The sequence below is a fragment of the Tribolium madens genome, unplaced genomic scaffold (assembly GCF_015345945.1).
Source record: "Tribolium madens isolate multiple individuals breed KSU strain unplaced genomic scaffold, Tmad_KSU_1.1 Scaffold_19;HRSCAF=116;Tcas5.2_LG9, whole genome shotgun sequence".
In the NCBI taxonomy this organism is placed as follows: Eukaryota; Metazoa; Arthropoda; class Insecta; order Coleoptera; family Tenebrionidae; genus Tribolium; species Tribolium madens.
This window is the reverse complement of record NW_025400983.1, coordinates 14,978,012-14,992,632: the sequence shown is the minus strand read 5'-3', so window position 1 is coordinate 14,992,632 and position 14,621 is coordinate 14,978,012. Positions and strand designations below refer to the sequence as shown.

The 14,621-nt window shown below is 32.7% G+C and overlaps 1 protein-coding gene across 1 annotated transcript in view; it reads left to right on the top strand.

Annotated features, from left to right (window-relative positions):
- The first annotated feature begins 13,461 nt into the window (after positions 1 to 13,461).
- The window catches only part of LOC123011141 (putative nuclease HARBI1), a 9,275-nt gene continuing 8,115 nt past the window's right edge, over positions 13,462 to 14,621 (top strand). The window contains exon 1 of the mRNA XM_044408459.1: positions 13,462 to 14,294. Coding sequence (XP_044264394.1) covers positions 13,553 to 14,294 — 742 coding nt within the window. The 5' untranslated portion in view covers positions 13,462 to 13,552. The remainder of the gene's footprint in view (positions 14,295 to 14,621) is intronic.

Here is a 14,621-nt window from a genome sequence, read left to right as displayed (position 1 = left end):
AACATCATTTTATAGGTCATTTTTGAGGTTTAAATATTGCTTAATATTTATGAATAACCCTATATAAATGAAAAGAAATTTGATTATGTTTGTTTAGACCGTTTAATACAGGATGCTTTAGAAAATTTATTTTCCACGGTTCGATTTTATTAACCCTACATCTAGCCCAACAAGAAAGGAAATTATAAAATTGTCGATGCTTTTTATTTGGAAGAATTTTTAAAGAGAAAGAAATTTTTGATACAGATGAAAATTATTGTAAAAATTTAGACATTTCTTTGTTTTACAAAGCAGTTCTAGAAATGAACGACGTCGCTAGTCTTTATTATTTAGCGAGTAACACAGTTCGACAGTTTTTAAACAATCACAAAAAATTCTCTTGTAAAACTTGTCTGTCATCAATTAAAACCACTTTAGAAGACCCCAATATTCAGGAATTTAAAAAATTAACAGAATTAAAAATCTTATCAAACAAGATAATTAGATAATTTTTGTTACAAAGTAAGACTTTATCAAATTTACTATAATTATACTATTAAAATTATATACAGGGTGTCAATTTTAAAACTTGCAATCGGCATTATCTCTAGAACTAAAAAAGTTATTGAGAATCACTCAAAACCGTTTCGGTAGTTTTTAGGGGGAATCAAAATGGCATGGTAAGTGACGCTCCTCCACCCACCCTTCAAGCCACAGCCACCTTAAGTTGAAAATTTTAAATGGCACGACCCTACTTGCGATACATCGTTGGAAAGCCCATAACAAGCGCTTTTCAAAAATGTCATACAACAGCCTATTTGGTAAAGTTATTTTTCCAATTATTCAAAAACGAAGACGTTAAATTTTCATTTTTTTTATTATATTCAAGGGTGGGTGGAGGTGTGTCACTTATCATGTCATTTTAATTCCTCTTAGAAGCTACCAAAACGGTTTTAGTGATTATTAATAACTTTTTCAGTTGAGAGAAATTGCCTATTGCAAGTTTTAAAATTGACACAGTGTATACAATTTTTTCAATTGTTGCTAGAAACAGAAATGTTTATGAGGCAGTACAAAAAAAGCGCTGATAAATATTGAACTAAAGTTCTTTTCCTACAGCGAACATTTTGTTAAAAATTGTAAATCGCTATTGCCCACATGCCACAATTGGAACAATTGGTCAGAATTTTTTTAAGAACTCGACCGTACTTTATTTTACAAAAACAGATCAAAGCACTTACTCTCGAACGAAATATTAAATGTGGAAATCGAAACATAGGCATGAGGAGAACGATTAGACATGTTTATTAATTTTTTTTTAAGTTGTTAATGTTTTTTCTTTTTTTAAAGTAAATTTCGTTTTAAATTAAAGATTATTTATGATTCATGTTGGTACGAGCATCTAAGATAATAATAAACGTAATTTTTCAAGGTCAAAAAGTCGCTGTCAAAACATATGATGACAGTTCATCTGTCAATGACAGCATCTAGTACCTTAGGTGGCCATGAAATAAATTAATTTGAAACGTCATTATTTTATCCGTTAAAATCGTCGTCTGCGTTGATTGACAGTAATATAAAGTTTATCCAATAGGCCAAAATCGTGAACTTGTTAAAGTGGTAAATTCCGGTAGATGACGCAAGCGTCACGCTCCAAAGAGAACTGTAATTAGCAAAATTTGCAGGAAATTAAATGTGACAATTGTTGACATGCTTAATCAAATATTGATGTGTCACAAAACCAATATATTTTTTCAGCTTAAGAAGCGCAGTATCAATAGTATCATTGTTTCAGACATTACATGATAATTCTTAAAATGCCAAATGCCAAACTTGCTGTGTGGCCGTAAGAAACGCCTGCACCGTGTCTCATTTGACAAAAATTATATAATTTCAAGTCCATTTCGATTTTATTTTGATTATCAAAGCGATTTAAAAGTAGGGGATACTCATGATTTTGATCTAAAAAATGTTCCAGATGCAATAAGTTCGTAAGAAAAATTTGTCTTACTAGATAAAATTCAAAATTTAGAAAAAAAGTTACAGGAAGCAAATATAAGATTTCAATAGTTGAATAAACTGTACAAGAATAAACTTGAAAAACTAAAGAAAATGCAGGAAATAATTGACAATTACAGTAAACGCCAACATTGTGTAGTGAAAACTGAGTCAGATGCAAAAGACTTAAAACCAAGGGCTGTGTTTTTACTTGAGCAAATTTATAATTATTCCCTAAAAACCCAAGATGGCCTGAAGTTACAGTACGTCATTGTATTGCCTGGAATGTACCTGGAGTGCCGGGCAGTAGTAAATTTTCTATTGTAAAATAAACTTTATTGTTACCTCTAAAAATCCTAGGAAATAGATATATCAAAATATTAGACACAATATTAATTGTCAAACCTGAAGTGTTAATCTTTTCAAAAAACTAAATTATTCTTCGATTAATAACAATGCCACAATTAAGCGTAGCTCAAAAAGCAAGCATAATAACTCTTTTGGAAAACCATTGTTCAGAAAGAAGGGTCGCCCAAAGGAGGTTGCAGGTCCCAAAGAGTACTGTGTAAGACGTCAGATCCAAGTGGAATCAAAGACATTATCTGGACAGAAAAGTGGGAACTGGTCGGCAACCAGTTTCCACCGAAGAAGAAAATAATAATCTTCAACAATTTTTGGAAGATCACTCTTTTGAATCCGTTGCAACCACACAACGAGCGACAAATTTCCCAGTCTCAATCAGGACTGCACGTAATCGTGTTAGAAAGACTTCTGATTTGCAAAATTACTCCGCAGCCAAAAAACCATTTTTAACACAAGCCCAGAGAATAGGATTTGCATTACAATATTATGGAAAAAAATTAGATTTTTGGGACCAAGTAATTTTTGATGAAAAGGTGTTCCAATCTAAAAAATAATGGTAGAACAAGAGTGTATAGACCTCCAATCACACGCTATGAAGAAAAATATACACAGCGCGTACAAGAAACAGGTCGATTTTCGGTAAATGTTTGAGGAGGACCCAGATTTAATGCACGGTCTTATGTTACCATTTTAAAAAATCTTATGTTACCGTCAGTTGAAGTAGAATTTGCTGAATATTTTATATACCAACATGATAATTGCCCGATTCACACCGCACGGATTGTAAAAGAGTGGATGCAAGAACGCAATGTTCGAGTTCTACCTTGGCCTTCCAGGAGTCTGGATTTAAATCCAATAAAAAATGTCTGAGGTTGGATAGTTAAAAAAATAAATTATAGTAATAATTTTCGTCCACAAAATGTTGAAGATTTGTGGGCAAAAATATAAGAAGTGTGGAAGCAATTTGCTGCAAACCACGCTTCAAACGTGATTGCTTCATTACCGAGAAGGTTAGAGGCAGTTATACAAAAAAATGGAGCGCCTATAAAATATTAGTTCAAATATTATTATGTTCTTGTTGGTGTTATTAATGTTTAATTTAAATATTAATTGGCTTTCATTGATTTGTCAATAAATTCAAAGGTAAGCATACCGATGATTAGTTACAAACTAGATCACCCTGTAAATAGTCAAACATTAATAAAGGTAAAAGTCTGATTTACCAAAATTCTTCAAAATGTCATAAAATGTCAATTTGACTGCCCGTTTCAATTGCTGGCACTGTACATTTCTCCAAAAGCTCCATCCAAAACAACTTTAAACAGATATATAGGAAATTCTCAAGGTGTTTTCTCAAAGCAAAAAAATAATAGACAATAATACAGAACTAATTAATATTTATTTATTTATTTAAAAGTTATTGTAATTTCAATGTTCTTGTAAATTTGTAAAGACTAAAAATAAAGGCAAAAATGGGAAAGGCATGGGACTATTTTAATTGATGAGTTACTCATTTTTGATTAAATCAGTAAAAGAAATTATCCTATTACCTTTAACAAAATTTGTTAATACTTGTACAAAAACCTCGACATTTCCGCATTGCCTAAAAAAAGCTGTTGTTATACCAGTGCATAAAAAAAGGTGACCCTACTGACGTAAATAACTACCGTCCCATCTCTCTTTTGAATATTTTATCAAAAATACTAGAAAAAACCCTATGTAGACAATTAGTTTAATTTTTTACTCTGAATAATCTTATATGTGCAAATCAGTTTAATTTTTGTCAGGTAAAAACACAAATGAAATTGCTAATAGTTTCGATGAAGGTCTCTTTGCAGCTGCTACTCTTCTAGATCTAACAAAGGCGTTTGATTGTATATCATACTCTATCTTAATCCGGAAACTGCAAGTTTATAACGTCTTTTCTTAGTGATCGATCGCAGATAGTCTCATTTAAAGATAACTTCTCTGACTGCTTACCTGTGGGGTGCGGGGTACCCTAAAAATCGGTCTTTGGGCCCTTTCATTTTCTAATTTATGTGAATAATTTTCCACATCACCTAAATGACGTAAAAGTTACTTTTTTGCGGAGGACACCTCATTACTCAACAAAGGAGGTAGTATTGAAGATGTACTCCAAGACAAGTCTGATGAACAATCAAAGGCCTGTGAGTGGTACAGAAGCAATAGACTATGTTGCAATGAAGCAAAAACGATATCCATGCTATTTACCTTAAAATCCTTTGATATTAAGAAAATTCCAAACTACAAAACCCACACCATCTTCGTAGGTTTTAAACATAGACGACAAACTAACGTCGAATTCTCATGGTGACTTTCTATTCTAGTATCCAAACTAGGTAAATTAACGTATTTATTTCGATAACTGTTTAACAACTAAAAACAGCATATTTTACTCTCTTTCAATCGCAATTAACATATGGTATTACAGTTTGGGGTTACTCCTCTATTCGTCACAAAATATTTTCATTACAACGTAAAATTATTCGGATAATGTGAAGGCTGATTGTAAAATGGCTTTTGTAAAATTTAACATTTTAACTCTACCTTCTTTATATATCCCACATTCACTAATTTATGTAAAGAAAAAAGTACAAGAAACTTGTTGAATCTCATGAATATTGTACCAGAGATAGGTTGAACATTGTACCAATGTACAACAGATTAACTGGAACTCAAACCTGCAATAGATTTTTTGTTATTACTTTTTACAATGTTCTGCCTAACGATTTTCGAGACTTTCCTCTAAACATATTTAAAGATAAACTATTTTTTTTTCTTTTAGGAAAATGCTTTTACAACTTCGATGAATTTTCATCATGTAATTTTAGTGATTTATATATAGCCTAGTGCTTCTTCCCATTGTGATCTGTGTAAAAATTATTTGTTTTACTGCACCAATAAATTTATTATTATCATATATATCAAAATTAGTAAAATTACACCCTCAAAATCCTTCAACAAACACACAAAAAATTGTACGGTTTTGTCAACTTAAGCGCAAAATACACCAAAAAGGACGAAAATGCTTTGAGACCATGTGCTTACGCCTCTGTATTTAGGTTGAATACGGAATCTGCTGTATCAACAGTGAAATAGTGCCTAAGCATATATGAGGCCCAAAGGCCTCCCATATCGAGAAATAGTAAAACTGATAGTTTACTAAAGTGTACTCTAGGACTTCTTAAGAAAACGGGGTATTTTTACCCAGTAAAAATAAAACAAAAATTGTTCACAAGGATAAAATCGTATCTCATAATTTTATGATTATTTTTTGCCTCACTCTTATGAACGGATATTCGAGGTAAGTAAGATATTGTTAGAAATTAAATTAAATTGTCTAGCACCTCGTGTTACAAACTAAATTCCAAATAAATACTTATTTATACTTGTCACATTATTGTGGTAAACTTTTGTAAAACAATTAATAAATAAGATTTCAGCATGGGGATCTTAAGTGAAATATGCTGCATAACAATAATAATTTTAGCAAATGTTAATTATTGTAGTAATAATATTCACTAACAAAAAAATATCAACCACTTTGGAATGAAATGAAACAATCGAACCGAAGGAGGTCTTTGGGTGTAAATCCCGGTCAGCGTAAAGCAATAACCACCAAATAAAGTCCGGGGGCATTAAGCCGCTTCCAAAAGCCACCCTTATGAAGTGTCTGACAAATATTATTGCTGTGTTCAGATATGAAAGTGATATTTTTAGAGAAAAGATTTTTTTCAAAGGACACAGCTCAAGTAAATAAGTTCTTTGAGAGAATTTTTTTATTGCTTTGGTGACGAGACGCGAGAAAACACTTATAAGTTCAATTTATCGATCAAACGTTGTGTGATGGATGATAACTTGAATTGTACACTAATATTAAAAAAAAAAAACGACTAGTATTAATTTTGTGTAGACAAAAGCTCAATCTCCCTACTGACCCACGTTAGTCCTTTGAGTCTGTTTGATTATAATGATGGCTGAAACTTTCAGAAACCTCCTATGATGTAGATATAAAGTAGTTGCATAAAGAACAAAAGCCGGGTTCTATTCATTCCGTCTAAAATTCTCGAAAAGGTAAAGCCGTCGTCGGAAAACTATAGGCGCATGAACAATGCAGGTCTACACGAAATAAAACACCTAAACGGAAATTGTCGTCAAAGGAAAATCTCATCCGGAGTTTTCAAAAGAAGGATTAGTAATTAGTAATTAGTGCGTGCTCTGCACTTGCAACTTCAAAGCGAAGCCGCCTCGTACAAGAACCGAAGTTCAAGTACGCTTACTGGGAGCCCTTTAATTAGAGCTTCCAGCTTTTTACGAACACGTACAGAAGTGGCAATGTTAAATTTGCTTGATTGCAAAAAAACACCAGGTCTTATTAATTCCTTCTACAACTTTTTCATTTTATCCTATTTACTCATTTGCGATATTAGGAGATAAGTTTATAATTGAATTTTCATTTATGAAATATTTGATGGTTCATTAAATCATTACGCAACGCGTATTTGTAATTTGTGAAAATTTGTGAATTATTACACAAATTGTCGCTATGACATGTATGACATGATAATATGTAAAAGTTTTCTGTTTATCATATACAGGGTGTTCCGTGTAAACCCCACTTTAGAAGTAATGGGAGTTCGAATAATCGTATTTATTTGAAAATTAGTACATAGCCATAATCGATTAGGTTCTCCTAAATGAAAATATTTTCAAAATGGCTGCACTTCCGGTTATACCGGAAGTCGGTCTCAACTTTCTTATTTTAAATGGAAAGGTATATTTTTACTGCGTTTTTGGATTAATCGGGTGATTTTAAGGGAGTTTTCATCAGCTTTCCTAATACTTAAATTTAGACGTTTTCGAAATATTTGGAGTTTTTCAAAAAAATTTTGGAGCAAGCAAGCAAGCAAATGCAAGAAGAGTAAGAAATAAACCTATTACTGGTAAATAAATTAACGAAATTAACTTTCTGGGTTATTTTCGCACACATATCCCCATGGATCAATACGAAAAGCTGCAAGAGATTTGGGTTTGTCAGTTACATCCATCCATGTTATTCTAAAAAAACATAAGATGGATCCATATTCTCTAATAACTGTTTATTCGCTATTGTCAGAAGATTATAATAAAAGAATCGAATTTTGTGAAACAATTTTAATTAAAATACAAGAAGACCCAACGTTTGTAAAAAAAATATTTAGACTGATGAGGCAAAATTTAATAGAGAAGGCAGTATAAATCGACAAAATTTACACTTTTGGGAGCAAAATAATCCACGTGATATGAGAGAAGTCCATTACCAACACAACTTCAGTTTTAATGTATTTTGCATGGTAATGGATAACCAAATTTTATTCGAAATTTACGACGAAAATTTAAACAGTACTAAATATTTAGATTTATTAAGAGGTCAATAAAGAATTAAATTCTCTTCCATTTAGTAAAATAAAAATTGGGGTATTTCATTTGAAAAAATTGAGTTATGTGTACTTGAATTATTACAAAAATAACCTTAAAATTTAGGGGTTTATTAATTTATTTTTCAAAATTTGAAAACACCAGAAGAAAGATATAAGATTTCTCTTTTAAACGCCGAAAAAACTAATTCTAAATTTTAAAAAATAACAGAGCTACCGATTTTTAAAGGTGCAGATCCAATTTTTTTTTGAAAAACTCCCAATATTTCGAAAACGTCTAAATTTAAAAGCTGGTAAAAACGCAGTAAAAAATATACCTTTCCATTTAAAATAACAAAGTTGAGACCGACTTCCGGTATAACCGGAAGTGTATTTTGAAAATATCTTTATTTAGGACTTAATGGATTATGGCTATGTATGTACATACCAATTTTCAAATAAATACGATTATTCGAATTCAAAATACTTCTAAAGTAGGGTTTAGACGGAATACCCTGTAGACTCTACTCTCTGTAGAGTAAGTCAATGATGTGGCATTGAAAATTACCACTTAAATATTAAAGTAATAAAGTCGGCGTCCAAGCATGTCTAATATTTTCCGTTGCGGTGCAATTTATTCATGGTTTACAAAGTTGAGAAGCGTAGCACACCTGGACAATTGGCCGAGCAAACAAGTTGTGAATATAAAGACAAGGAAGCATAAATTCGTTAGTCGTTCCTCTGTGCACTGAGGACTTTGCCATGAATAATTCCAAAAGACTGACTTAGCAACTGTTGTACCACTAATTTAATTATTGGATTGGCCGGGACCAGCCGCAGAGATAAAATTATCCAACGAGATGACCTAGGGCCTATTTCACCAACAAACATTTTAACTTTGCACTTTTAACTTTTCAGATTCTGTTTTATTGTTTCAAGGTTATATATTTTTTTAATTTCAATTTTGTTGATACCACATACACAGTGGCGGTTTCTCTTAAGGCCGCTTTGCCGCGCGCCCCCCTGGGCAAGAAACCATAAAGAACGTTTTATTTAGTTTAGAGTGATTTATTTTATTATAAAAGATTAATTAGAAATTTTGTAATTTGAGTAAAAACGCCCATTTATTTTTTATACCTAAACCCAGAAATTAAATTATTTCGATGGTACGGCGCAAACAATTCCGCGGCCCTGGTTGTCATGACAACGCATCTATAGCTCAGCTCTACGCTTCTGCTAGCCAATCAAAAAATTCAAATGTTCCTCGCGTGGTCACCACTTGGCCAAAGATTCTGCGGCCACGCTTAGGCGACGGGTATGAAAGTGAGATCGGCGCATTGGAAACACGAGAGTATGGGCGAGGGGGTGCTTTGGATTTAAGGGGAGATAAAAACCAATTAGCTCCGCGTATTTTAAAAGAAGGGACGAGTAATTAGTGATTTTATTAATTTGGGTTTTTTTGAGATTAAAATGACATTTATGCTTGCACAAAAAGAATAGCGTCTTATTAGTTGGATTTCGTGATTTTTGACCGATTTGAGAAAGCACTTGCAGTTTTCATTATAGTTTTAATTTATGTTTATTGTGAATTGACAATGAGTGGAAGTGCAAATAGTGTAAGTGTTTTAATAAAAACAGATTTTAACAGACTTCCTCTAGAAGACAAAATAAAAATTAAGGATTTAGGCAGGCCATTGCCTGATTTAAATTTAACACAGATTAGTGAAAGAAAATCTCAAAACAGGACATTTACACGGCATTTCTCAAGAGACATTTATGACCGAAATAATTGGATATTTGGGTGTGAAGTTTTGAATTTGTTGTACTGTTTTCCGTGCATATTGTTTTACAACCCTGCAGCAACAGGAGCAGATCCGAATTGGGCACGGAGAGGTATAAAGGATTTGCATCATCTTCCTGCTAAAGTAAGAAAGCTCGAATCATCTCGTGGTCATATAAATGCATGCACAGCACTTGCTTTACTTGAAAAATCGAATATAATGACTCAGCTTAACCCTGCTTATCGCCAACATATTACTGAGCACAATGAAAAGGTTCGGAAAAACGGCTATATTTTAAAACGCATAGTTAGTTGCGTAAAATTTTGCAGTGCTTTTGAGTTGGCACTCAGAGGTCACGACGAAAGTGGGGAATCGGGAAATCGGGGATTTTTTAGGGAATTAATCGATTTTACTGCAATATTGCAGTATGCAAGACATTGACAATTTTTGAAGAAAAGGTGTTGGAGAAATTTATATCTATGAAGGACCGAAGAGCAGAATTTAATTTTAAGAAATAACTTTTTTGTGTTATTAATACATATTTATTTCAAGTAAGTTTTTTTTATTGTTACATTATTTGAGACAGTTTTTTTTTAAATTGACGTCAAAGTTATCTGCAAAAGTTTGATTATGACCGCACCATCTTCTTGAAAGTTATTAATCTGATATTGACATCTCACTGGACGTATTAAAAATTAGGGTTTGTTTACAACACACTCATAGTCACTTCCAACTATGACGCCAAATTTTAATAAAGACTCGTTATATACCATCATTTTAATTGCGACCCCCCTGTCTAAAAGTCACGAGCCACCACTGCACATACAGTATGTACCCGGATTGAGTTTACAAGAGGAAAACAATTTTTATCTTTAATTTTACGCTAAAACTGCAAAAGAAAAACGTTTTTTGCTTTGCCTGAAACGAGCAAATCTGTAATTAAAACTTTATTATTCTTACTCAACGAAAAGTTCATTTTTCTCTTGATTCTGGACAATTTTTATCTGCTTTTTAAATACCATCACATTGGCAGTTTAGTTTTTTTGACAATGATGTCACTTTGAGCTTACGCAAAAACTATCATTATTTAATTAATAAATTAATTGTCAAAGTGACATATAGTTGTCAAATAAATAAAATCGATAATGTGCTTAAAAAGCAGAGAAAAATTATTTTAAGTCGAAAATCAAGAGAAAAATTAACTTTTCTTTTCACTTTCACACATCTCTAATATTTTGACATTTGCAATTTTTAAAGCAAGTTGAACAAAAATGTCGTTTTTTTAAAAAAAAAAGTTTAATTAACTAGCAGTTTAAAACTAGCAGTGTTGCAAGTAGTAAAAACAAAAAAAAAGATTTGCTATTGGATGCTTTTTCTGGTAAAGTTGCACACGCGAAAACGGAGAAGCTTGGACTTGTGTTCTCAATAAAGCAGTACAAATTTGCTTTTATACAGAATGTTCCGTCTTTTTTTTGTTACAAATTTAAACAGGTGATAGAATATTCAATTTTAAGATAAAAGTTTCCTATGAACATGCATCAAAATAAAAATATTATAATTCACGAAAACTTATTGACATTTGGTATATGCTTAAAAGTATTTAAATTCCATCGTCTCAGATGTTTATCAAACCTCTATTTCCATTACTTTTTGGGGATATAAGGTTAACTTGATTTTTTTAGGTGGCAAAAAGAGTCAAATTTCATATTTTTATGAAGAGCATTTTTTTCTGAGTTCTGGGGACCTATTTTCATCAAGTGCTTTAATAAGTACGCGTACGCATAACAACAAAATGCGAGCAGTTTCTAAACATGCTATTCTTGAGCCTTCGTAAATTCATTTACCTTCTGTACAAAAAGTACCTGGAAATTTTAAATGAAATAGTACTACGTTATTATTGATCAATTTTCATTTAATTCTCTGTAAAGTAAACTCTATCTGAAACGCCACGCATATGCCAATGTTTAACTCAATCATCAAAACACTTCTTACAAACAAACAAACAGCTAAATAATATTACTCTTAAACCTAAGTAATGATTTACAGTTATGAATTCTTTGATTTTCTTTACATTTTCCACCGTCTTTGCTGTTGATCTGCTAACGATCGTCCAGAACGAGGAAAGTCGGTAACCTCTTTCCGGCTCAATTGAAATGTTTTGCACCACTCATATGCTTGTATTTTTGACATATATGAGTGCCCAAAAGTTTTTTGCAAAATTTTCAGAGATTCACTTACACAAGTTTTCGTTGGCAACACAAAATAGCAAGCAAATTCTCTGATCGGTAGTGAAATTCATGACAAAAATCGCAAGTCTGGCTTAACCAGAAGTTATGGTAAAAACCATTTTAAACAAACCACTTGACTTGTAGTGGTAAAATTTGTCTTGGTAAAAGAGTATGGTTGTACCAATATACCATACAAGAATTATTAAGATATCTTCTACGTGAACTCTTTAAATCGAAAATTCCCGATACTTTTTTTACAGAGTAGTACGTACTATTCACTTATTCAATGAGCGAAAAATAGTAAGTGCATCTAAATACGAATATGGAATAACGTAATGTCAGTTTTTGTAAACATGTTGTAGCAGCTTTAATATACCGGGTGTCCCAGGCAGGCTTGGAGATAGGGGATTAACATGGGAAATTAGTTTTTATTTTTTTCCGACTGCAGGAGTAACAAAAATTAATATCTGATTAATGGAGCTTGCAGTGCTCCAAAAGGACAATCTTATCGACATTTTTGTCGATTCTCCAATTAACTCCATTTCGGCAAAAACGGCTCTTGAAAAATTGAAATTTGAAATTTGCCGGGTTAGCGTTACTAAGAAACGCACTATCAAGTCAAATTGTAACAAATTCTCCTTTGGCAACAATGACTTGATAGTTCGTTTCTTAGTAACACTAACCGGGCAAATTAAAATTCAAATTAAAATTTCAATGTTTCGACGGTCGTTTTCGCCCATATGAAGTTAATTGGAGAATCGACAAAAATATCGATAAGATAGCCCTCTTCAAGCACTACAAACTCCATCAGTCAGATTTTGATTTATGTTACTCCTGCAGCTGGAAAAAAATAAAAACTAATTTGCCATGTTAATTCCCTATATCCATCCAAGCCTGCCTGGGACACCCGGTATATAAATAGGTAAAATAACATTATACAATTAATAAAATATAAATATACATGTAGGAATAAAGACTTAGAACTAGTTAGTTGTACCGATTTGACAAAGGCATGGGGAAAAGAAAAAAAAGGAATTGTGGGGATGTACGAAAAAACTAGAATATATGAGTTTTGGTGTCATAAACCAATGACAATGAAATGGACATCGCATCCTCAGATAGAGAAACGCAGTTTTGACCCATTTGTTCTTTGTAAGTAACTAATAGTTCCCATGTACATACATACCTAACATTAGATATAAACGAATGTACTTAGATCCATCCTCACTTTTAGGTAATCATTCATCTGCAATTTCTAAGTTGTTAGAAAGCTTAACTAAGAGAGTAAAAAGTTGTTCAGAACCAGATAATAAACTCAGGTATTTGTTATTAATACTTACTTTCAAATAATATAATTCCTAAAACTCATACAATTTATTGCTTTGTAATAATTAGAATGTTTTATGCCCGGTTGCACGAAAGATAACGGATAGTTAACAAAACTTTAAACATTCATCAAAAATTTTGTTGAAATCAAAACACCGTTAACGGTTGATTAACGTTTCATCAAAAATTTGATGATTATCAACGATAATGGTCCGTTAATGGTCCATCACCACTGTTTTCCGTTGCACAAACAAAAATGTCACTGTTAACTATTCATTAACGACTCTTCAGCTTAATGACTGAACCGCGGGCGATTACTCGGTGATTAAATCATATGTCAAATTTTTTCTTGACGTTTTAAGGCGTTTTTAGTGAGTTGTTATTAAATATCTAAAGGATGAGACAGTAATAAGGATTAAAAAGTTGTAGAAAACATTGAACTGACTTTATTATTTGAAAAATGTTGTGGGACACATCCTCATCTTCATCAAGCGAGAGTGATTACGAAGAACCTGAAAGGCCTGTACGGAGAATTCGTTTCATCCGGGACCGTGAAAATCCATTTGAGATGTTGGATGAATATGACTTTAAAAAAAGGTTTCGCTTAAATAAAGCTACTGTTACTTATCTAGTACACACAATTGGAGATAGAGTCGCACCTAAGACGCAGCGGAACAAATCCTTGAGTGCACAAACCCAATTTTTAATTGCCCTCCGATTTTATGCAACGGGTGACTTTTTGGAACTCGTCGGCGATTGGATGCACGTCCACAAATCCAGCATCTGCAGAATTATCCAAAAAGTCACACGCGAAATTGCTCGACTCTCTCAAGAACATATTAAGATGCCGAGGACCGTTGAGGAGTTGGTAGCAACCAAAAGAAATTTTTTTCAAATTGCTGGTTTTCCTCGTGTTGTGGGTACTGTGGATTGTACCCATGTTGGCATCCAATCGCCTGGTGGTGCAAATGCAGAACTGTACCGAAATCGAAAAGGGTACTTTAGTATTAACGTCCAGGCCGTTTGCGACGCCAATTTGAAATTATTACACATCGTTTCTCGATGGCCGGGATCGGTACACGACAGTACGATTTTTAATAATTCGCCTCTTCCTGTCGACTTTYGAATGGGGAGATATGGTAATGGGTATCTATTKGGTGACGGTGGATATCCTTGCCAACAATACCTCCTCACTCCATTTCGTAATCCAGCTAACGCAAGCCAAGAGGCTTATAATCGAGCTCATATCTCTACTAGGAACTGCATAGAAAGATTTTTTGGAGTTTTGAAACGTCGTTTTCCATCATTGAAATATGGGCTTCGATTAAAAATTAATACTATAGTTGAAGTAATTGTTGCCTGTGGAGTTCTACACAACATCTGCAAACAGCAAGATGATGATATAGAAGAATATTTTGATGAGATTATAGAACATGATGAGGAGGAAAATGTTATTTATCAAGAACATAACATAAATAATGTTAACTTTGCAGTAAGGAATTCTCTGGTCGAAACTATTTTCGCCAGAT